The following is a 24,505-nucleotide window of genomic DNA, read 5'->3' on the forward strand; positions in this document are numbered from 1 at the left end:
GATGTACAGTAATATAATGCGTTTGTGTGTGTGTGTGTGTGTGTTCAAAAGCAACAAACACAGCTCAAATCACAATTCAGACTGTTGCAAAACAACAGATTTTAAAAGTGAAACCAGGTCAACTTTTTCCACCTTTTCTCCATTGACAGGGATTAGAGACTTCTTGACCAGCAGGAAGTAATAGCAAGTCTGCAGGTCATTTTCTTCAATCAGGACTAGAGTCACACCTGTGTGCTTTCCCCAGCCCTCTCTTTACTGTATGGCAGTGCCAACCACCTACACCCCGACCTGTGTACGTCTAGCCCTGAAATATGCCTATGGCGCCGCCTTGATTAGTCTCATTCCTGCTGATAATGAGTCACACCAGAGAGAGCTTCTGTAAAAACATAGCCCATTTTTTTCCCACTCACTATTCCACAGAGAAAACACGCATAACAGTTACACACAAACACACAGTAGTACAATGACTTTGCTTTTCATTTGAACAATGCGATCACTGTGAGGCAGAGTGGGTGCTCGCTAAATATAACTGTCCTCTGTTTAGTTTTAACCGGGTGCTAGCTGCTGATTCAACTCGTGGTAATGTCCACTGATGGGTAGAAACTACATTTACTTCAGCACATTTTTCCTCAAGCTGAAATAGCATAATGTTGCTATAAGAGCAATAAAAGTCCATCCTCAGAGGCCCATGAGGATATTTTGCTTCTGCAATACAAACAGCCACAAACAGGCGTGCACACATGCAAGCGTACAGCCAGAGACACGCATTGCGACTCAGGCTCATTTGCACCGCCGTGACACCTGAGTGCTTTAGCCTCGGTGTAAGTGTGCTGTATGACATTATGTTTGATAATGGTAGCTATTGCTTCCCTCGTATATGATGGATGCGTCTGTCACAGTGCAGTCTCGCCACACCCTATTGGATACGGCATTTTTTGACAGGAAAATCAGCCAATCCTGACGCTTCAGTGAGCAGCCCCCCTAATCTTTTCCTCGTGCTGTAATTCCAGGTTGCAGAATGAACCCTGGGTAATCCCTCACAGGGTGCGTCGTTCCACTTGTTGTCACTCTCTCCGTGTCTCTCTCTCTTTCCTTCACTCCCCCGCTCTTTCTCTTTATTTCGCCGTCGCATAAACTCTCCCTCTCTCTGACTTTTCTGTCTCTCAGTTGCTGCCTCTTTTTCTTGTTCCCTCCGCCTTATGTTCTGCCTCCCTAGCTTGCTGCTCCTCATACTTTCTCATTGATTTTCTTTCCATTTGCCAGCCTCACCGCACCTACTCAGTAAGTGATTGACATTCCCCTGCATCTTTCTGTTTCTCTCTCGGTCTTTTCCTTTTGCTCCTCTCCTATTCCCCTCTCTCTTATTATACCCTATTCTTCCTCCTGCCTTCTTGTTTCTCAGGAAAATAAATAGTGCACAGTGCTCTTCAACAGTCTGAACTTTGCCTGAATTTGTTTCCTAGATTCACTGGCCGTACTGCACGGTAGTTTTTTATTGTAATTGCAGTGTAAATACCAAATTAATGATACTGCAAATGAGATACATCAAGTGGCAACTATTTATATTGTACCCAAACACAGTCTGGTATATGGCAATGTATGCAGCTTCCTCTCTCAATGATAAAAGCTTATGAGGCTAATAGATTCTCGGGTTGTGCTTCGTGTATAATGAGGTTTCAAGCAATGGCTAAATGCTGTTGCTTCACCAGGATTAATGCAATGGTTAGGGTTCCCTTCACTTTGGAGTTTGTACAACCTACAAAATTACAAATCATGCTGTAAAGGAAATTAATTAATATTTCATCAGTTAAATTAGTTGTGTATTGGTGTCTCTCAAATTTTTAGACACTCTATTTTCATAATAGATGTTTAATGTAAAATAAATAATTGTCATAATAAAATGTATAATTTATTACAAAGAGTAATTACAACATTAAAGGTTTTCAGTCTGTTTGATAAATGTCACAGTGTGTTTGCTCCCGAACATTCATTCCTGCTTACACAAGCTGATGTAAACATCTTCCTTCCTGTTAGTCAGAGTGACTCACAGACAGTACAGCTCTATTTTCTCCCCCCCCCCTCTCATCTCAGAGAGTTGACGGCCAGGCCACCAAAGGGCCAGTCCCTCCCCCGCCAGCATATGCTTCTTCTCTCTTCCTGCTCACAGTTGCCTCCAGTCCCTCTCTCCCTTCTCTCCCCTCTCTCCACCTCCTGTTCGTGGGCAGGACACAAGGTGCCACCCCATCCCATTACCCTCTCAGTCACCCCCACACTCCGACCTCTGGTGACACCTGCTGAGCCCAGCCAGGCCACAGACTCCCACCTCCCGCCACCTCCACAGGCTCTGACAACTGATTGTGTGTGCTGATTGCTGAACACCATATTTCACAGGTCCCCTTTTTGGTCCCGCTACAGTGTGTTCACATTTTCTTCCTCTCTGTTTCTTGAGGCCATCATCAGTGGAGTGTGGAATGTGTTGTGCAGGGGGTTTGGGTAGCTGTAGTCTATTTGTGTGAGCAAGGTGCTGTTTCTCCCAACAAGTACATCAGAGGAAATGGAAGGCGAGCTCTTTTTGATCATACACTCTCAAAGGAAATCTTTGATTCCGGGAGCTCTCTCTTCCTTTTTTTTTTTTTTTTTTTTTTTTTTTTGTATCTCACATCAGAATTCATCATTAGTGTTGGGAGAGTGGTTAAACGGCTTCCAAATGTAGACACTGATCAACATGAATGGGCTGGGTCTCTAGAGAATTTTGGCAATTTAGCCTTGAAACCATCTATGACCAAGCCTGGAAACTTTGTTTACTGTAGCTTTTCTTTTTTTTTTCTCTCTTATCAGACTTCAATCGCTGATTATCAAACAGCTCATCCTCTGCGGTCTGACTCCAACCAATAACAATATTCCCAAAGGTTTTCTAGCATGTAATCAGAGAACTTATTCAAGTGACAGGGATTGAATCACACCAACAAAGTATAAAGGCCAAATTTGATGCTATATTCTCTCATTACTCCTCCTATATAATATTCATAATGGAGGGAGGCAGATTTTTATGATAATGGATATTATTTCTTTGAGATTAAGGTGGTAATGTTTACATAATGAGGTAGATTACAGAGCTTGAATGTAAATGGGTAAAAGCCGAATATTTTCACTCATCATCATTTTATTTCTCAGGAAGGTTCCCAGGTGGTTTTTACAAATATTTGATTGAATGCTGAAAGTGCTGCCTTTTTTCCAACTAGTTTCCATAACAATAAGGCACAATGCAATATTAGTAGGGACACAGTGGGCAAGAAGACCTCATAAGATCTGAAAATACTCCATATATATTCAGTCTCAACAGGAGATAAGTTACATCAATGAAGGTTACACAAACTCATAAAAAGACATACTGTATTTTGCATATCATCTTGGCATTGATTTATCCAGAGGTTATCTTCAGTGACAACACCGATTTCTCCATATATTATTGATATCAAAATTGTCAGAAATATGCATCTGCATAAATGAAATAATAGCTTGTGAAACTATGATAAGGAAAAGAAAATTGTCTTGCTGATAGGTGCCCGTCTTGTGTCACCAGCTCCACAGAACTCACACCATCACCAAATAAGGTGTGTTGAAGTTTTGAATGCGAATGATAAAGAAGAATAGCACAGTGCAGGCACAGACAGTAAATTGGAAGTCACTGGAAAAGTCAAAGCTCTGTTGTTCCATCAAAAATAAAAACTTACTGGACCACTTTGCATTTTTTTCTTTTCTTCTTTTTCTTTATCCAGTCCATGGACAGATTTTAATAAGCTCCAGGGTTGCAGAATTTTCCTAACCATTAGAGAAGCCATGTAAATCCTCCAAGGTCAGAGTGTACAAATCACCAAGGTGTTTTTTCCTGTCAGTGGCAGTATGGTAAAATGAAGGCGAGTAAGAGGAAAGTACCAAGAGGCGAACTATATTTACAAAATGTTCATTTTTACAGAGGCTGTCATCATGGCGTTGAGGCTTGACAAACTCGGGCTCAGCAAATGAATGAAACAGGAGACGACAGAGACAGATTGAAAGGGGATGGGAGGAAAGACACCATGTGAGGTGGAGTAGTGAATCCCCACTCGAACGGTAATGAGAATGAGAATGTGGCTCTGCGCCACAGGATTTGCCGGTAATTGGTTTAATGAATGCATTCTGTTGCCTCTGATTGAACACATGCCCTGTGTTCACTCCTCAAGGAACCACACACATGTTGTCTTTGCTTCCTCCCGCAGTATCCCTAACTTTCGCTATCACCTTGTCTCAAACCGTGGCGATCGGTCCACTGCTTTGTCTCTGTCCCACACTATCTTTCAGTGAAGGTCATACTGATTCTTCTTCAGAGAAGAGGGAGGCAATTAAGCACAGATTGTTTCTATTGGCCTTTCCCAGCTGATGGACTTAGTGACTGATCTGTTTGTATGTGGTGTGTGTGTGTGTGTGTGTGTGTGTGTGTGTGTGTGTGTGTGTGTATACGTGTGTGTGTGTGTGTGTGTGCGTGTGCGTGTGTGTGTGCGCTTTCTTTGCAGATTGGCCTGTGGCACTCTGAAGATGGACTGTCCATGGAGAGAAAGCTTCCATCAATCAATGTGACGGACACCCTCTTCAATACTACTCTTACCATCACAACAATATTGGTAAGTACTACTGTAGTCACACTGATACACAGTGGTCCACACCATTTTATTAGCTCAGCTTCTAGGCTGATCCACATGTGGCTGACATTCTGCGGTTGACAGACAATTACCATATCAAAAACCCATTTTGTGTTTTCAGATCCAAACTCAGTCCTCTTGGGATCAGAGGAACTCATTCTGTGCGATTGTTTTGCCCTGAGTGCTTCAGATGAGGCTACATCACAGTGCATCAGCAGGAGCTAATAATTCACCATGTCAGCCATTCTCAGCCTCTGCTGTAAATATAGATCCTGTGAGCTTCTGTTCTCACTACCCTCACTATGCTACCTGTTACAACAGATGCAGTTTTTCAGCAATTTCGTTAATCGCATGCCATGTTAATGATCAATAATCTGTGAATCCAAGCTTTGTTTAAACAATAGACATGGTCTATTTGTTCAGCACCAGCCATGTAAATTAGGTCTTTGAATCATTAATTAAATAAACACAATTAAATTATTTTAGATAAATAAGGAAATAAATTGCTAATTCCTGCTCCTGTGCGGAATTATCATTAAAAATGGCCGTTCAAATTTTTAAATGACTAATTATAAAAATTTCAGCACAACTGAAAGGCTTTATTAGACAACAAATTAGACTAGACTAAACATGTAGGACACCTAAGACAGTCTCTCATTCTTGTATCAATGAAGAGCACTGTAGAGGTTCAGTACTATCATGAAACAAAAATGTTTAATGCGTAGCTGCCCCAAATAGCCACACTTGATGGTGGGGTTAAAAGCCTAATGTCATCTTTTCCACTGCCTCCTCTTCCTTTTGCATGTTCTGGTCTCCACTCACACACACACACAATTTGAGACAGTCTCTTCTCAAAGCATTTATGTTGTTGCTTTCAGATGTCCATAACAAAAGGATGGGAGCAGTTGTGGAAAGAACATCAGAGAGAAGTTCACAGACTCTTAGCTGATTGCTGCTTGAAGTGGGTGTGCTTGTTGGACTGTTGCTTTCAGAAAGTGACAAAAATTATCATATAGGAAAGGAGCAGAGAGCAGGCTTCAGACGTCGTTCGACAGGTTGACAGGCGCTTTGTTTGAAACATACTGACCCATGTAATCTGCAAATGCCTACAGATATATCAACCAGAACTCCCGGTTGTTATTTATTAAGATATCAGCATGGTCAGTGGTGAGTCATAAGCTGTTTACATGTCAGTTCACAGTAAATTCTTCTTAATAAAAATGTCGGGTAAAGATTCTCAGTAGATAACATTTAGAATAGAATAGCAAAGCCTTTATTGTCATTGAAAAATATCCAACGAAATTACAGTGGCACTTCCCTCTAAGGTGCTTGAATGTAATAATCCAAAAAAGAAATGAAAAAAATATATATATAAAGATAAAAATATCAAGTAGAAAAGCAGAAAATCAAGAAGGTGTCTCTGAGTATATACATATGTACAAGAATGGCAGCATGACCTTTAAGTATTAGACAGGGATATCAACATGGCATGTATATAAGAATGATTTCAAGAGAAGAATAGTGAACTTGTCAGAAGAAAAACTGCAGGCAAAAGACGTTTAGTTCAGTTTGAATTAGCGCTAACTTCCAGTAGGTCCTCAAGGAATCTACATCTTTCAATGTGTCATTCGTGTCATATGCAGAAGTAGTCACATTGTGCTGCATTACAGCTAATTAAGTCCAGCAACTGACAACATGTGCAAGTATGAAACTCATCCACAAATATGTTGTTTGAAGTTGTCCGTTAATGTATCATCAAATTCTTAACCGTGAATCAATAATCAATTAATCACCTGTTTTAATTTGTGGAGCAGATGTGTTCTGAATTCACAAACCCACTGAGAAGAATAACATTTTCTTGATAATCTCACCATTTTCTGTTTTACAGTATCTTTGATATTACTTCTATATATATTGCTCCCCTACTGTAAAACATTGAAGGTGATACATGGATTTATGCTGGGAATGTGTAAAACCATTCACGTTTGCAGTCAGCTGCATGTGTTTCATGCCCTCGTTCATCACACACAAATAAAGTTACACACACACACACACAAACCCGTCATTCGCCCAGCTCCTCCTCCTCGCTGATGAATCAGATGATAAGACACAAAGTAGCTTGTAAGCAGAGGCAATTGGCCCAGTGTGTTATTCTGAGTGGCTGTCTTATCAGCTGCGACCCGTGAGAATGAGGGGAGGACATATTGCCATATTTCGCCACTGAAAAACTCACTGGTCTCATTGAGACTGATTGGGATTCAGATGGGATGGTTCATTTCACACGGGAGGGGAAGGGCACAGGGGAGGATGGAGACGTGTATGTGTGTGTGTTTGGTTTGAGGGGGAGTACAAATGAGACAATGTTTTCACAACAGAAAGAGGCTGTGAAAGAAAGAATTGGCCGAGCACAGAGCTTTGATTTCACTTTGGAGATACAGAGTCCCTGGACCAAACTTCGGAAGCCACCAAGGAGCAATTTTCAGTGCCTATCACAGCTCATTCATCATGGTGTGATTGCTGTGTCGCTGTTATCTCGCTTGTGGGCGGCAGACGAGCCACAGCTGAAAGCCTCCATAAGAATTCCTTACCTGTAGCACTGGCCTGGGAGGCGGTGTGCGTTTGTGTGTGCCTGCACTAGCACTTACAGTATTAATGGATGCTCTCTTACAAGCATTTGCGTGTGTATTTGTGTGTTTGTGTGCACTCTTGACACACTCACCTTGCTTTTACAGAGCAGTTTTATTACAGCTACACATGGATGTCACCTTCCCACTTCAATTCCACAAACAGCTCTAGAAAAAAGGGGTCACACAATTGATTATCACTTTACTCCAGTGCCACAAACCATGTGTTTCTAATCACTGACTGAGTTTGTTACAGGCGCTGTTTAGGTCTTAGTGAAATAATGTCTTTATACCCTCACTAGCTACACTGATGGAATAGAAAGCATTCATTCTTTGCTTGCTCTAGATAATTCTCTTGGTGGTGTTGTTTTAAGTTGTGTGCATTGTGGTTTCTCTCTGTTCTGAAATACAGCAGTACAATAGAGCAGCAGTCATACAGTAGAAAGACTAATCTGTTTTCATTTCTGTATTTTTAGGTCTTTTTGATCTCAGGTGATTTGCATTGCAATTGTTACTGCTGGATTTTCAAAGCTACGAGTATCATCTTTTCAAATGGAACTAGTGTTTTATTTCTCTATGAAACATTAAGGGACAGGGAACACTCTTACTTTTTGCAAGTATACTGGGGTCCAGGCAACCCAGAACCGAAGGCTCTGAAGCCAAGACCATTGTGGTGTTTTCTCTGCAATAGCTGACCACCATCAACCGTCACCGTTTCCCTCTAAGAACACACTTGCAATACATCCCAAATTTATACACATTAATACAGGTAGACACATAGAGCCACCAACCTCTGTCTGAAACCCTCTGTCCATCCACACAAACACACTGCCCAATATCACACAGGTGAACAATTTCATTAACATTAGTGTTTGGAAAAAAAACCCCAGTATGTTAGTCATTTATTTTTTATGAAGCTGCAACTGCATAAAGGATAAACAGTGAGATAATATTCATCAGTTTATGTCACATATTTGAGTGAGAGATTTTTCAGCGTTTATTTCCACTGGCTTTCTCTAAGCACATGTGTTATGTGTTATGTATTATGCCACTAGCAAATAATTTAACAGCCTTGGGTGTTAATGTATCACTCACTTAATTAGGCTTTTATATAGTACTGATTCTCAGTGCTGGCAGAATTCAAGATGTTCTCTTCTACCTCTTTTCTGAAAGAAATGAAAAGAGCTTCACCTGTAGGGACATCTTTCTTTGGTGCCAGCTTTCTGCCACTGTTATGGAATCAGACCATCTCAACATTTTAATCCCAGCTCAAGACCCCCCTGTTAATACCTGAAACCTGCTTTAAGTCTCCACTGTAAGAGCCATTTTCTGCCTTTGTCAACTACCACACTCTGGGTCATTCGCTCAGTTTTCCTGCAGACTACCCATGTGTCACTGAGTGCTCTCATATCCACTCACATGCACAGTAGGAAAAATTCAGCAGTGCACATAGTGTCAGCTGATAAAAGCAGACATAGAGGCAGATTTGTTGGCACACAGGCTGAGAAGCACCGAGGCCAGTGCACATAAATTTGCACACAGAGACACAAGATCTGTCCTTGTTTTTTAAGTTTGTGTGCATTTCTCTCTCTGATTTCAGTTCATTTGTATTTGAATATTCTACCATTTTATTTAGAGTGACGCACAAAACCATTATGAAAAAAATGAATTTGACCTAGCCCTTTTTCTAATGACCTAGTATTTTTGCAGATAGTGTCAGAGCTTCTGTAGCTCCTCCTCAAGCAGGACAACAGAGCCCCTGTGAGAGAATTGCATCTCAGCTGCTAGTTTGCTGAACTCTGGAGAGAGAGTTGAGTTTTTAAAGATAAGAAAACAGTTGAGGAAAGTGAGGAGGGTTGTGTGAAGACATCTTGAACACCCTGAGGTTTTAAAAGGGGAAGCTCCACTGCAGTGTAAGAAGTTGAATGCGACCAGCACCCACCAGTGCACCTGGCGCTGTGTGTGTGTGTGTGTATGTGTGTATGTGTGTGTGTGTGTGTGTGTGTGTGTGTGTGTGTGTGTGTGTGTGTGTGTGTGTGTGTGTGTGTGTGTGTGTGTGTGTGTGTGTGTGTGTACTTGCTTGTGCATATGTAAGACTGTGCTGCCTCCTCCAAAGTTATCAGTCCTCAACCAGACTCCTCGTGGCCTGGGAGTAAGAGGCTGCTTTAAAAGTCTGCATTACTTTATAGCTTCAAACTCATAGCTTTATTGCTGTTTTGCTGTGGTGTGCAAAAGAAGGTAGATGGAATTTCCTTGTGATTTTGCCTTCACGGAAGACAGCGCTTTTATGCCCCTGTATATACTTTATATAGTTATTTTTATATTATTTTGTTCTCGGCTTCACAGAGGCTTCTGGTGGAAGTGGTTCTCTCACTGACTTTTTTCTTTTTTGTCAGTGTAGAAGATATATTAACTTTTAACAGTAGTTGTGTTTCCATTCCTGGTTTGGTTAATAGACAGCATTGAGCGGACATTTTAATAAAACAACTGGAGCTCAGAGAGAAAGAAAAGAGCAGAGGAGTAAAAGGGGAAAACATTTTGGCCTGATAACATTCAAACAGTACCAGTGCTATTGATTGCTGACGGTTTTTACCAATGTGATTGATGTTAGCCAGGTCTAATTTTATTAGTCTTTATTTAACCAGGTCAACGCAGTGGGATGGAGGGAAGACAAGATACAAAGGCTATATTTTCTAGCCCTACTTCAAGAGATTAAAAATGGTAATGATGGAGGCCATTTGTTATAAATATAGAATGCTTTTGCCTTTCTCACACATATAAATCAACAAGAAACTGGAAAGTGAAATATAGTTTCCCCTTAATTAAGATGAAAACATGCATTCGTCTGGGCACATTACTGGTCTTTTGCTTTGTGGTGTGAAGAGCTGCTATGTCACTGCAGAGGGTTTGTGTGTTACTTCATTTCTTCCCTGCCCCCCAGTCCAGCTCGTGTGATGTACAAAACGCCTATGAAGCCAACCTCTGTAATAACATTGCGGAAATTGGAAGGAGGGTGAAAACGTCTGACTCGGTCTGGCTTGACTACAAGTCAGTGCTTGAAAAACTACAGTCTGTGAGCTGTGAAATTAGCATTTATATTGTGCTTCATGCAAGCTGAGACATAAGCATGCGTAGATGTTATGTTAAGCCAGTGAGGAGTTAATGAACAGACAGACAGATTTACTTTTACACTGTGGTACATATAGTCACTAACTGGCTGAAAGCTAAATTGAATCTAAGCTAAGACAGTTTTTTTCTCTTCTATGTTTCAAACGACAAAGTTCACAATATTATATAGTTTTATTGTCAATAAATCCAGTGAAAACACCTAAACCAAGTTTCAGTCCATCCTTAAGTATTTTTTTTAATTTCCCCAGCTGTGGCCCTCAATCCACAGCCCAGTCGGTCCCACTGAAGACATACATTTTGAAAACAGGCCACAAATATATTGTTTTATTTTAAAAATAAGGCTAAATATTTTCCTCAAAGAGCAGGGGGCTGATTTTTAGCAAACATTACACAAACTGGGAGATTTTTCACCCAAAAAACAAAAACACAAGAGCATCAGTCATCTCAGCAAAGGCCCCAAAACAAAATATGTTTACATTCAAGTGATAAAGCCCTCTAACAGTAAAGGAGTTATGACACTAATCTACCAATGCTACAGGTGGAACCAAACAGTTGTTATGAGAACAGGTCAAGTCAGAGTAACAGTTGTGCCATGTGATGTGCACCAAGTTCTCAATTGTTCCCATTTTCACTGTAGCTACTGTTTTTTTGTTGTGGGATTCTCTGTGAGGCAAATCAATCAGCAGCCAGCCAGCTACCACAAAAATAAGTATTTCTGTGGCGATGACAAAACAATATCCTTTCTATTGCAGTTCTCAAAATACAGCTCCACAACATTACTGCTGATGTTTGACCCTCCTGAAAGGAGAAACTGTGGCTTTGAATGGCTTACACACATGACTCTGTGGTGAATTATACACAACCCGCTGCTGGCATTTATGTTCGCATAAGTAGTTGACAGTAAATAACTAGCTCATGGCTAAACAAACATTTGTGAGCAAGTATATTTTTGGCATAAGCCCACAAACTTGTGTTGTTACAAAAACTCTCAATGAAACTTCTACATTCAACAACAGAGAGAAGAGAATTTTATTTTCATTTTGTTTTGTTTATTTAAAAAAAAATAAACTGAGAGAGGAGTCACCATGAGAAAACGCTTAGACTTGTTTATCATTGTTATCTGATGTCATGTTGCCAAAGTAAGTAAGTTTTAGCTGGATTCACGAGCTGAGTGCAGGGATAGTGCAACAGGAAAGTGGTACACAACGCTGTCTTGTTTATGATGTAGTGGAGCCTGAGCACACCAGTTTGACAGTTGCATTATTTGAAAAATAGCACAATAGCACTGGATCCAAAATACATCACTGTGGGCCTCTTTAAATCTTCTCACAACATCAACTAAATGAAAAAACAAGACATAAATAAACAGACAGCCGAACAAAGAGTAGGTTCTCTAAAAGACAGGTTGTAAATAGGTGTCAGTTTGGGTATGTGTGTGTGCGTGTTGCTTTTGTTTCTTATCTACTCTTTGCTGGATATAACAGATTAGCACACGCCTGTCTCTTCTGGATTTTACTGCCTGGCTCTGCTTCAGATCCACAAATCTCAGTTTTCACTGAAGGCAGTAAACCTTGTGTGAACTACGACCTCCAAAGGACATATGGGATGCCTCCTCCATTCTTCCTGACTGTAAAATCTCTGGTTAGGTTCTGTAAAGCAGCCACATTAAATTTTAAAGGGGCACTCCAGCGATTTAGTATTACACGAAGTTAAGGCTTTCAAGAGATCAATTGTAAGAAGAATCATCAAAATCAAAGCAACACAGTCTAAGATATCCTGACTATTAGTCTCAGGTATTGGATCCTCCAAAATTTAGTACAAAGTACAGCTTCAATCCAGTACGATTTGTGTTTCCTGTTACTGTACAATATGTCAGTATCTTGTCACCATCATTGTACTGTACTCGATTGTACTCTACAAGGAAAACCATGTGTGTTTTTCAGGAGAATCCATATGTAATGCTGCGGCAGAACCACCAAGAATTTGAGGGAAATGACCGCTATGAAGGCTTCTGTGTGGACATGCTGAAGGAGCTGGCAGATATTCTCAAGTTCAAGTATCGCATCCGGCTGGTGGGTGACGGACTGTACGGCGTTCCTGGAGCTAATGGAACATGGACCGGCATGGTCGGAGAGCTCATCTCGAGGGTATGTAAATATAACCACATGCAGAGACTGTAGTGTAGCTTACAAACAAGCCCTAGAAACATAAATTATCCTATGAATCACATCACATATACATGTAAGCATACCAATATTCAAAGCCCTTCCGAGAGGCACTCACACACACAAAGTGTATCGCTTAGCTCACAGATAGCAGCTTTCCTTCATGTCATACACTTTTTTTATTCAGCAGTTGGCCTTTTCAGCTTAACCATCATATTTTCCAAAACAGTCACGGCTTGTTGGTGGCTTGTCCCCTGTCAGCTCCTTGCCTTAAGCCTTCTGAACTGACCTTAACAGACTTTCCTCTTGAATCAGTCTATGTTGTTGATGTTAAATCTCTGAGTGAGGTCTTACACTCTTCCAGCTATGCTGTATGTAGCTGTTAACAGGCAGATAAGGTTATATAAGGGAGCTGAGGGGAGAAAAGGGGGAAGGAAAAGAAGTGAAAGCTGTGAGGAGGAACGCTTGGGTGAGGAAGGCGCTTGGGTGAGAATGAAGTTTAGAGGGACTGAGTCAATCCTAAGTGGTGATCTGTCTTAATTCTGTGGGCTAATGGAGGGCAAAGTCATTAAGTATGTAAAGCAAGGAGTGCCTGCTCTTGTTATTGTCACAGCGTGCCACCACCCTTGTCCCCCTTGTAAGTTGCCTCAGGAAGGCTGACCTTCAGGAGGGCCGTGGTTGAAGTCGACATGTGTCTTTGACAGCAGCTTGAGCTGTGTGACAAGGTGGGGGGCCGACAAAAAGTCAAGATGTGCTTGAGAGGGATTTGTCATGGGACAGGGGAATGTCTGGAGGGATGTTTCACAGTGGACAGAAAGGCTTGAGCTTGTTTGGTTAAAGGCTTAGAGAGAAATGGGGAAGATGGCAGAGTAAAGAGATTGTGAAAGAAAACAACAGAACAGCCATGGTAGCAAGTTTAATGGATAAGTTGAAAGGATGGTAGCAGCAAAGGAGGACAGCCTGGGGTTAATCCAGACAACAGATACCTGTGTCCCTGCTAGTACCATTCAGACTAGACAATATTTCACTGTATGACGGCGATTAGTTTGATGGGTGTCAGGCAGCTTGAGCTAACAATGAGTCAGGCCAGCAGGAATCCAGACCAAAGTCTAAGTACAGTATGTCCTGGTTCCTTAATCCACCGTGCTGCAGTTAGACTAAACTCTTGAAGTCACAGGCTGCATCCTAGAGGATAATGTTTAATTCATCCCTCACATTCACAAGTTTTATTTTGTCCTTTTTTACAAGGTTAGCATGATATGATTAAATGCAAAGCATGATGCAATAATAAACAGCCAGCATTACACTGTGGTATTTTTTTTTTTTGTTTATTTTGTTTCAGTGATACTAGAAGGCATAACAGCAAACAGGCAGAGGAATCCAGTAATCAATATTAATATTCTATCGTCACATAAATATTTCAGTGGCTGTTACGACTGTGTGTTCATTTTTCAAAGGATCAGTGACTTTCTTTGTTGAAATTGCCTGGATGGTCGTTCCCTGAGCGTGGTTTCCTTCCGGCACTGGGAGCAGGCGATCAGACTTTCAAACGACCGAGAGAGAAAAAGGCTGGGGACAGTTGATGATAGAGGGTCAAAGCCTGCGGGCTGAGCATAGGGCAGCAGGAGACATTAAGCCTCAGTGTGGAGTGTGGGTGGAGGTGGAAATTTTAAGTGTAATGCACTAATTTAAGCACAGATAAAGCAGGACTGGGGCTTTTAGGCGAATCTCTAAACGTCTAAAGGTCAGAATAATTACGGGAAAAAATTATACATTGCATCACGACAAAATGGGTGTTGTAGCAAAAACACTCTTTCATGTGTGTCTGATGCCCCTTCTCTTTGTCTCTCTTTCTTTGACATGGGAACAGTGTGTTTGTGGATTTTGAGTGGCATCTGTGGCACTTCTGCAGAGTTCTCCTCCCTTCCCTCTCATCCCCCCATCCCTCTCCATCTCCCCAATCCTCTTAGTTCTCCTGCAACAGACAAAGAGCAATGCATTGCTGCTCTCACTCTTCGCTCCTCGGGGAGATGAAAAATCCCTTGCAGTTGCACTTTGCTGGCCTGTATTATTAGTAGGGAGCCATCCAGTATTCAGCGTACATTGACCATTTCTACGTGTGTGTGTTTGTGTGGGTCTGTGTGTTTCTAAGTGTGTGTTTTACCAGCCACTGCTTTGTCAAGTGATTTGTCTTGACAGTGCTCCCTTGCTCCCAGCCACAATGGTTACTGTGAGCTCTCTCGTGCCCTACACACACACACACACACACACACACACACACACACAAATAAACACACATATACATGCAGTGCCAATGCTGGATTATCCTCACCACAGATAGCGCTATTGGTGGACAAAAAGGCAAAAAGGCAGTGAGATACAAAAGGGCATTATTAGGGTGTTAGCAACTAGTAGCCAGCTTCTTATGTCACCCTCATCACCCTTTCAAGCTGTCAAATTATTGGTTATGTCATAAACGTATGTTATGTCCTCACAGCTATGTTCGGCATGCCTTTGATTGTATGTCTTTGACTGTGTGTATACATGATGTGATACTACTCATCCTCTGTGTTTCAGAAAGCTGACCTGGCAGTCGCAGGCCTCACCATCACAGCAGAGCGTGAAAAGGTCATTGACTTCTCCAAGCCTTTTATGACCCTCGGCATCAGCATTATGTACCGCGTCCACCTGGTGAGTTACCTCCCACCAGCCCCCCACCCCCCCAACCAACCACCCACCCACACACACACACATTCTCTAACCGATCGAATTGCCTCTTGTACAGCTTGTGGACATACCACAGCAGGCTGTCAGCCATGTCTAATGGCTGGAAAAGAACTACTCTCTCTTTTGGTCTGTAGAGTCTATCTCTCTTAGTCTGCCTAAATCCCTCCACAAAGTCTCCTTCTCCTCACCTCCCAGCTGCTCCATTCCCCCATCACCTGTGTGTTTTCATGGCTGCACCTTCCTCTTCCTACTTTCTTCAGCCTTCAGTCCCGTTTTCTTGTTTCTTCTTTTATCTCCCCAACATCCGTCCCCTTCTGTCCCTCCAGTCTCAGCTTTCTAACAGTGTCCAGTTCTTTTCACTTCTCCTGTGTTCACCCATTTCCTCCTTCTGTTGCTGCACCCCCTCCCCCATCCTGCCAGCACCAGATGGCGTGTTTTATAGTGTGAACTTCCCGATGAATGTAGCAGTTTCACAGTTGTGTTCTGCTTGCCCTTCGATTGGGTTTGGCCATCTTATTCACACAAGCAACCCCCTCCATCCTCCGTAGAGAGCATGCCCAAGAAAGAAACAGTGAAACAACAGCAGTGCAGGTGGAAATGAGCCAGTGTTTGCAGAGTTAGTGGCCCATTAATCATCAGTCCTCCCCCAAAACCCAAGGTGACACAGCAGAGCCCAGCATGGCTCTGGCCACAGTCCGCACTGAGGTGTTGTGGCACGTGCTCGAGCTAACATTAGTATAGTTTCCCACAGGGGTATTTACTCACTTTCCCTCTTCCTCCCATCTCCCTTTCTTGTAAGCCTCTCTGCTTCTCACCTTCCCATAGTCTGCACACAGCACTAATAGGTGTAGCAGCGAGGGACTCAATTGAGCGCCAACAGTTGGGGAGAATCAATCGATGTTCGCAGCAGGTGCAGTGTTAAATGGGCTGCTGGGTAGCGTATCACCTCTGAAGTGGGAGGCAAGCAGGCGGGTGGCAGCACGAGGAGGTGATATGGAGCTGATGTCCCTCAGGGCTGGCACACAGAATCACAGAGCTGAATTAACACAGACTTAACCCACTTGACGCTAAATACCTGGGTAAGAGGTCAATAAGGGAGAAATGAAGAAGGCAGTTATTAATAAGGTTGTGGTGGAAATTGCCTGCAAAATGCTCAGCACACATAAAATAAACACACAAAACACTGATGGGAACAAGATTAGAATGCATCGTAGAAGGGAAAGTCTCCCATAAGAGAAAAAAAAATTCAGTTTTATAGTATTCCAAGGACAAAAGAAGCACAATGTGACTGGCTTTCTGCCCAACAAGAATCAGATCTCAACATCCTTATAGCCAATTGGCAAGAAGTCGTGAGATGTTCACGGGCTAAACTCAAACGCAGGAAATCCAGGAAAGAGACCTTGTTTATATGAAAACACAAAACATCTGGTTACACTTTATGTGACGTCTTATGTGACATTCTTCAACTACATGAATCCCAACAGGCATGTAAGCAAATTGATCAAAGCCACATGGTAGTAACCAAGTGAATGAATAATGAAAACTTATGATTCGTTCTTGTTTACTTTCACTAGTTAAAGAATATTGAGTTTTTTGAAAAGATAAGCAAACATGATAAGAGAGAAATTTAAGACAGGTGTCCCCTGTCTTTGTCTCTATCTCTCATCCCCTCATTTCCTCATCCTCTCTTTAATTTCCCATTGCCCCTTGGCATTTTCTCAGAGCGGTCCCTCAGCATGGGTCTACAATTCGATATTTGAATTTCTGTGACTGCACTTCTTTAGTTCTAATCCACTGACTATTGATCTGAGGCACAGTGATTTCTAGAGGGGGGTTTGCTGCTTATTTCAAACTTTAAATGAAAATTTCTGTCTGATCAATAAGAATGGTGAATGCAATAAAATAAAGGTGCCTGTTGGGTATTAATTACCCTCAGACTATCAGCTATTTAATCTCCATTTCTCCTCTTCGTCAGTACGTATGTATTTGTCTGTCTGTCTCATACACACACACACACACACACACACACACACACAGTTTTTCTATTTAATGTGTATCCTTTTTGTTCTGTCATTAATTTCTATTTATTAAGGCCTTGACAGTCATTCACATTCTAAGCCAAACAAAATGGACAATATTTTTCTCAATAAAAACAATACAGTAAAAGCTGTAATTCTGCTTAGGCACAATTACTCATGTGTATTGCAAAGCTTTCTCAGACTGAATATCACTGCCCTTAAGCTCAATTCAGACCAAAGATAGCAGAACTAAATAAATGTATTTCCTATATGAAACAGCAGAAAGGAGCTACAGCGCTACTCCACTTGAGAAACTGTCATCTGTCACAGTCAGGTTTTCCGTGGGGTGTTCAGAACAGTAGCAAATCATAACTCTTAATTACCTGTCACATGATTTTTGTGACAGTGTTTTACATTACACAAAAAGACAGGGGATCTGATTCCCTGGAGGGATCACCGTTGCCTTGTCTACCGATTCTGTTGTATGATTTCTGAGGCACCAGGCGGAAATAAAAATATAGGAACAAATCTCAGACACCTTGTAGCTTGTCTGCAGAAGACGAGCTTTGCCTGTCTCAGCTCTCCAGCCGTCTTGCCTAAGACTTTTGTGCCTGGTTAAGGATTTGTAGTTATGCACTGCATACAGCCATGCAGTAGTGTATGTTTTATGGTGTGCGTTCTGTCCTTTGACATGCATCTGGTTTGAGGCCATCTACTGTAAATAAAGTTTATTTGTTTTCACACACAAATCAAAGATAACACCTTCACCTCAGCAGCCAGTGAAATAAAAAAAACGTATGCTGTAGTACAAGATCTCAATGCTCTAAGGTATTTAATATCTGTGTCAATTCCATCATTTAAACGTTTCCTTCATTTTGGTGGCTGTGTGACAGAGTAAGCATGTATGTGTGTGCAAGAGGAAGAAAGAGTGGTGCTTAATTAGGCCTAGGAGTTAATTAGGGGTGTGTGGAAGCTGTGTCAGATTCAGCGGCTGCCCTGAGGGCAGAGCGCGACATACGGAGCTTTATTGACTCTCTGGCCACACACGACCTCAGACAAAATTACATATTCACAAACACATGTATCCCTGTGCATATACAAACACACATACACACACACACACACAAACACACACACACATAAACTCACAGAGCACTTTATTAGGATCCCCATACTAATTCTGGGTAGTTCCTCCCTTTGTTCTCAAAACAGCCTCAGCTCTTTGTGGTATTGATTTCACAAGATGTTGGAAATGTTCCTCTGAGATTCTTTTCTGCAGATTTGTCAGCTGCACATTCAAGCTGCCAATCTCCTGTTTTACCACATCCCAAAGGTGTTCTACTGGATTCAGATCTGGTGACTGGGAAGGCCACTGAAGTTCACTGCACCCATTGTCATGTTCACGAAACCAGTTTGAGGCGACTTTTGCTTTGTGATATGGAGCATTATCATCCTGGAAGTAGCCATTAGAGGATGGTAAACTGTGGCTATAAAGGGATGAGTATGGTCAGCAATAATACTCAGATAGGCTGTGACATTCAAATGATGATTGACTGGTATTAAGGGGCCCAAAGCGAGCCAAATAAACATTCCTCACACCATTAACACCACCACCACCAGCCTGGACTGTTGACACAAGGCGTGTTGGGTCCATGGATTCATGCTGTTGATGCCAAATTCTGACCCTACCATCTGCAGCCTCAACAGAAATCCAGTTTCATCAGACCCGGCTTCATTTTTCCAGTCTTCAGCTGTCCAGTTTTGGTGAGCCTGTGGCCACTGCAGCCTCAGATTTCTAACAGTCAGTCTTCTAATGTGGTCTTCTGCTGTTGTGGCCCAAACACCTCAAGGTTGGACGTGTTGTTCATTCTGAGATGCTTTTCTGTTCACCACACTTGTATAAAGCAGTTATCTGAGTTACTGTAGCCTTTCTGTCAGATCCAACCAGTCTGACCATTGTCCTCTGACCTCTTTCCTCAACATGGTGTTTCCATCCACAAAATTGCTGCTCACTGGATGTTTTTTGTTTTTGGCACCATTCTGTGTAAAAACTAGAGACTGTTGTATGTGAAAATCTCAAGAGATCAGCAGTTTCAGAAATAACTCAAATCAGTTCGTCTGGCACCAACAATCATGCCACAGTTTTTCCCCATGTGAACATTAACTGAAGCACCTGACCTGTATCTCCAGGATTTTTTGCATTGCACTGTTGCCACATCATTGGATGATTTTATAAGTGGATGAATAAGCAGGTGTACAAGTGTTCCTAGTGAAGTGCTCGGTGAGTGTAGCTTCACATCCGCGCGCTCACACACACAATAGAGAAACACGCACTGTAACGCACAGCTGCATGCATGTACAAAACACACATACATACATAAAGCCCAAGAGGCAGCAGCATGATGTTGTGAATATGACCCTGTGACCTCCACCAAATCAACAGCTCTCCGCAGATTGCCCCTGCGGCCATCTCAACAACTGTAGCAGCTGACAGCGTCTGCTCTGACACAATTAGAAATGCGCACACTATCAAAGAGCCCAGGAAAAAAAAGACAGAAGGTGGGGAGACACCGGGATGGGAGAGGAAGAAAGCCAACATAAAAGAGAATGAGCAAGAAACAGGTAGAAAGAGAAGCAGAGGGGTGGAGAGAAGATGGAGAAATGGGAGCAGAGAGGCGAGCGGGAGAGAGCGAGAGTTGAAATGACAGTGGAAAGTCTCCTTCAGTGAGTCGGTGTTCAGGCAGGCAGCCTCAGGGGGCAACAGCGTGATATGAATACCAAGAGGGAGGATGACTAGGTGAAATCCTTGACTGGATAACCTCACCAGCTCCTTCAGCCACCCTCCTAGCATGTAAGCAATCCCGTGAGAGAGACGGGGAGGGGGGGGGGCAGTGGGAAGAGAACAAGGGCAGTGAAAAGTAGAATGAATGAGTTCTTCATCTGTGTGTTAAGAGGAAGAGGGAAAATACACATACCATTATAGGCAGCAATTCCGCGCTGTTCCATTTGTTTAGACATACTCATAAAAACAGGTCATAAAGGATGTTTCACCCTCTGTGCCGCATCTTCATTCTCTTCGGTCCTTTGATTTGCCTCATGCCCTCTTATCATCTTAACATGACGATAAACCTCTATAAAATGATTCCCCTGCATCTAATAAAAAATAATTTAAACCCATCAGCGAATGTTTATGTGCAAAGAGCGAGGGCAACCTGTGGCTGTAATGTATACTCATATATTCACATTTGGTGCTTGTTCTGCTCTGAAATCTGTTTATAGCAGAAGATTTACTTTTGTTATCCAACTCATGCACCAAGGCAACTATTAATGTCAGTATTAGTAGTTTGTGAGGTCATTATGTCAGAGTTTTGGAGTCTTCTGCCTCTTTCAGGCATCTGTCTCCCATTCAGCAGTCACTACATGACTAGCCATGGTTTCTGTGCTGTCCCCAACCAGAAGTCACCTACCTGCTGCCGCTGTGTTCAGCACCGGTGCTTCCTGAGCACTGGGTTGCCCAAGCACATACTGTGTCTGCTGTGCTGCAGATGCCTGACAGCCCAGACAGCTGCTGACAAGCTTTGAAACACAAACACACGCACACACAGCTACTGACAGTCCGCCATGCACACACAGATGTACGTTCCAAAACGAACAGATAGCAGACCACCTATATGAGCGCACTGCTAAAACAGTAATCCCAGGCCATTTTGATATACTGAGAGGTACTTGTGGTTTCTTTAATTGCTCTCTCTCAAATCAGTTTATCACTAAGAACTTATGAATTTCTGAACACACTCTTTCTACCATAAGTTATTCATAACTGTGTCATAACAATGTCAGTGACACTGATGAGTCAGAGTTAAGCTCCCGTGAAGGACAAATGCACTGTTTCATAATTACATCACACAAAACAGAAGTCAGTCCATCTGTCCTATGGGCCACCTCCATTCAATCAAGGCTTCAGCTGTGTACTTATTATACTGTGCTCTGGCAAAACAAATTTAAACCTGGCATTAACAGGTTTTTTTTCTTGGCCACACAACAAGCTGTAAACACAATAGCGGCACATTACCACCTTAGTAAAGCTGTTATGGCTAACATGTTAGCAAACAGTTGCTTGCCATATTTACACATCCAGTAGACAAGGAGAAGCATTAGCATTCATTTGGATTCATATTTTCAGGAACCGGACAAATGCAAATCCAATGCTAACTTTCTCTTTAGGCCTTTTTGTTTTGGACCAACTCCTGAATGAAATATCTGGCTCTTTAACTGCTAAATGCTCCATTATGTTCACCAGCCTGTCACTACCTTTGTCTGTTTGCTGTTTGTTGCTGGGCAGGTAGTGTGCAGTAGGTTTATTAAAGCAGAGGTAAAGTGGAAATGAGGCTGGTAAGGGCAGTGAAAGTGAGTCAAAACCGTAAGGTTAACGCAGTAAAATCAAAACAATGAGCTGAAAGACACTAAAATGCTACATAGAGAGTAAAGGAATTGTAAAATCAGGTGTTAATTATCTGTTGGAGAAGCATTTAACCTATTTGAATCTCTGTATGCTCATTAGTGTGTCTGCTGCAGCCTCACTATGGGTAATTTCAACTCAAAACAGAAGTGAACTGAAAACAGAAGTTTTTCTCTGAGTCTTAAAGCACACATATTACAGCACCAGAGTTAAGATTTCTCGGCAGCACAACTCCTACTCGTTTCCTGTTTTCTTTTTTCTCTGTGTCTCTATTTCTGATCTGCTCTCCTGTACCTTCACTTCTCCACCATCTGTTAGCATGGGAGTCCCGCGTCTCTGCAGCTCTCTTCATCTTAATAATAGCACCTTGGTGGGAGCTTAAGACGTGAACGAGTGGGGCAAGCAGTTAGCAAAACGCTGGTTCAGCATGCACCAAACTGGACCAGCAAACAAGAGGACTCATGTCAGCACATACTGCTGTTACCCCAATAATGCCAATGCCAACTAGAAGAAGCTTTGGCAGTGGTGTCACTTTGCATCAGTACTTCGCCTCTGACATGTCCATTGTGTGTTTCACCATTCCACTGTTCTATTTTCAGACTGCTATCATCATCATCATCATAAGTATTACACTCTATAGATAGACTGACAGACATTAAGTCTGGCAAGCTGATTTGAATCATGCTAAAAATTGTACAGAATCTCACTCTCTTCTCCTGCTTTCTGCACCACTCCTATTTTACTCAGTCAAGCTAATTTGCAAATGATTACAGATGCATTAATGAATTTTCATCTCAGCGCAAGTCTAAATGGGGGTTCGTTTATCATAACAAATGCCCACCAAAATAATTTCACCCTCTTACTGCAAATTTAATTTTCGAAGGCCTCAGAAATGTATCACTGCAGTGTTTTGGCATGCGTGATGTCCCTTAGGAGTACCTAATTGGGTATTTTTGCATAAAAGTGACTGGGGCTTGTTCAGGTGGACTCCACTATTGCTGCCTGTTGACACAGAAATGGACGATAAGGAATTTCTACATGATTGAGTACGTCTGACTCATAACAACGCTCGGACAGTTGGTAGTTTGATCACCTCCACTGTTTAACTGTCCTGCTGGCTCTGACAACCACCTCCATTTCATAGTCATTACCAGATGGTGCAAGTGCATCTGTGAGTAAATGGCTTATATTCCCTTGCTGATGTTCGGTCAGCCAGGCTATACACTGAACATGCGTATAAGAAATATGAGCATACACAGACACAGACACACACATGCACATAAATAAGTGAACACAATCGCTCTGACACTTGGCACTGGTTCACCAGTAATTGGTTTCATTTAGAGGACAATAGCTGTTGGTGCTGGATAATGAAACATTAGGAATTAGCCCCTATATTCCCATTGGTTTACTTGCTGCCAACCTTATTTTAGCCATTTTATCTCCTCGACTACTGGTTACCAATCCAAACCGATACATAACAGCCCATAACTGCTTCAGCACAGCTAGCCTTTCTGTCCAAGCCAAAGCTATTAATCTCTTTCCTTTTTTTTCCTCCGAGCTGGGATACACTGCGCTCCCAGTCATACAGGAAGTCAACTATAGGTCACAGAAATGAATTTCTATTTAATGTAGCTGTAATGGTTTAGTTGATTATTTGACCTTTCTCTCTCTGCCACATGCAACCTCATGCAGAGTGCAAATGGTGGCTGTTGTCTTTTCCTCTGATAATGACATTGAACTCTAATTTTTGTCATGATTTGACCTAATATTGTATCCTATGTGATTTCATGTAAAAGCATACTATATACCAATTAACAGGAGATAGTTGTCAGTTAATTCAGCTATTTTTTCAGTGCCAAAATTCAGGATATAAAGCCTCTTATCTGTGATGTTGTATCAATATACAGGCCTGTGGCACTCTGTTGACAATTCATGGGAGACTGAGTTTGTGCTTTCATACAGTGTTGATCTGAATGTTTACATGCAAATGAGATTCATATAATTATAGTGCTATCAGTTTAGGACAGGAAAATCTATGCTTATCGCATCAAAATCCTTTTATTTGCTGTCGCAGTCACCTTTTCCATCTTTTTCAAATTACACAGACGGGAATAAATGTTGGTTAACACAGACCAAATTTGGGCCTGGGGCAAAGGAATCAACACTTCAGTAACATTTCTCTTGAATTAATCTTGGCACTCACTGTATGGAAGTGATATGTTAGAAGGTTTTTTTATGAGCTCATTAGTTGATCTTCCCTTCCTTTACAACTAAGTACTTAACCTCTTACCTCCTTGTTTGACAGAAGCCCTTCTTGGTTTGGCTTGTGTGATTTGAACATGGGATCAAATGGTTGCTTGGCTTGTGCAGGCTGTAATGCTTTTAACTCTGTACTGTGTGTGTATCTGTGTGTGTGTCTGCATGTGTTTGTGTTTTGTGTTTTAGGGACGTAGGCCGGGCTACTTCTCCTTCCTGGATCCCTTCTCCCCTGGAGTCTGGCTCTTCATGCTTCTGGCCTATTTGGCTGTCAGCTGTGTCCTCTTTCTGGTGGCCAGGTAAAGAGATCACTTGTACAATACACTCTGCACAAATGACAGGGAGAGAGGAAAGAGAGACAAACAAAGGGGTAGAGTGCAGGGAGTAAAAACACCAAAAGGTTTGTTTGGAGGTTATACGGAGGAGGAAACAGGTGTCTGTTCTC

At 42.0% G+C, this 24,505-nt stretch overlaps 1 protein-coding gene across 1 annotated transcript in view; it reads left to right on the forward strand.

Annotated features, from left to right (window-relative positions):
* The window catches only part of grik4 (glutamate receptor, ionotropic, kainate 4), a 132,397-nt gene that overhangs the window by 101,132 nt on the left and 6,760 nt on the right, over positions 1 to 24,505 (forward strand). The window contains exons 10-13 of the mRNA XM_041046130.1: positions 4,554 to 4,661; positions 12,376 to 12,579; positions 15,175 to 15,288; positions 24,250 to 24,359. Of these exons, the coding sequence (XP_040902064.1) occupies positions 4,554 to 4,661; positions 12,376 to 12,579; positions 15,175 to 15,288; positions 24,250 to 24,359 (536 nt within the window). The remainder of the gene's footprint in view (positions 1 to 4,553; positions 4,662 to 12,375; positions 12,580 to 15,174; positions 15,289 to 24,249; positions 24,360 to 24,505) is intronic.

This window comes from Toxotes jaculatrix, chromosome 9, assembly GCF_017976425.1.
Source record: "Toxotes jaculatrix isolate fToxJac2 chromosome 9, fToxJac2.pri, whole genome shotgun sequence".
Taxonomy (NCBI): domain Eukaryota; kingdom Metazoa; phylum Chordata; class Actinopteri; family Toxotidae; genus Toxotes; species Toxotes jaculatrix.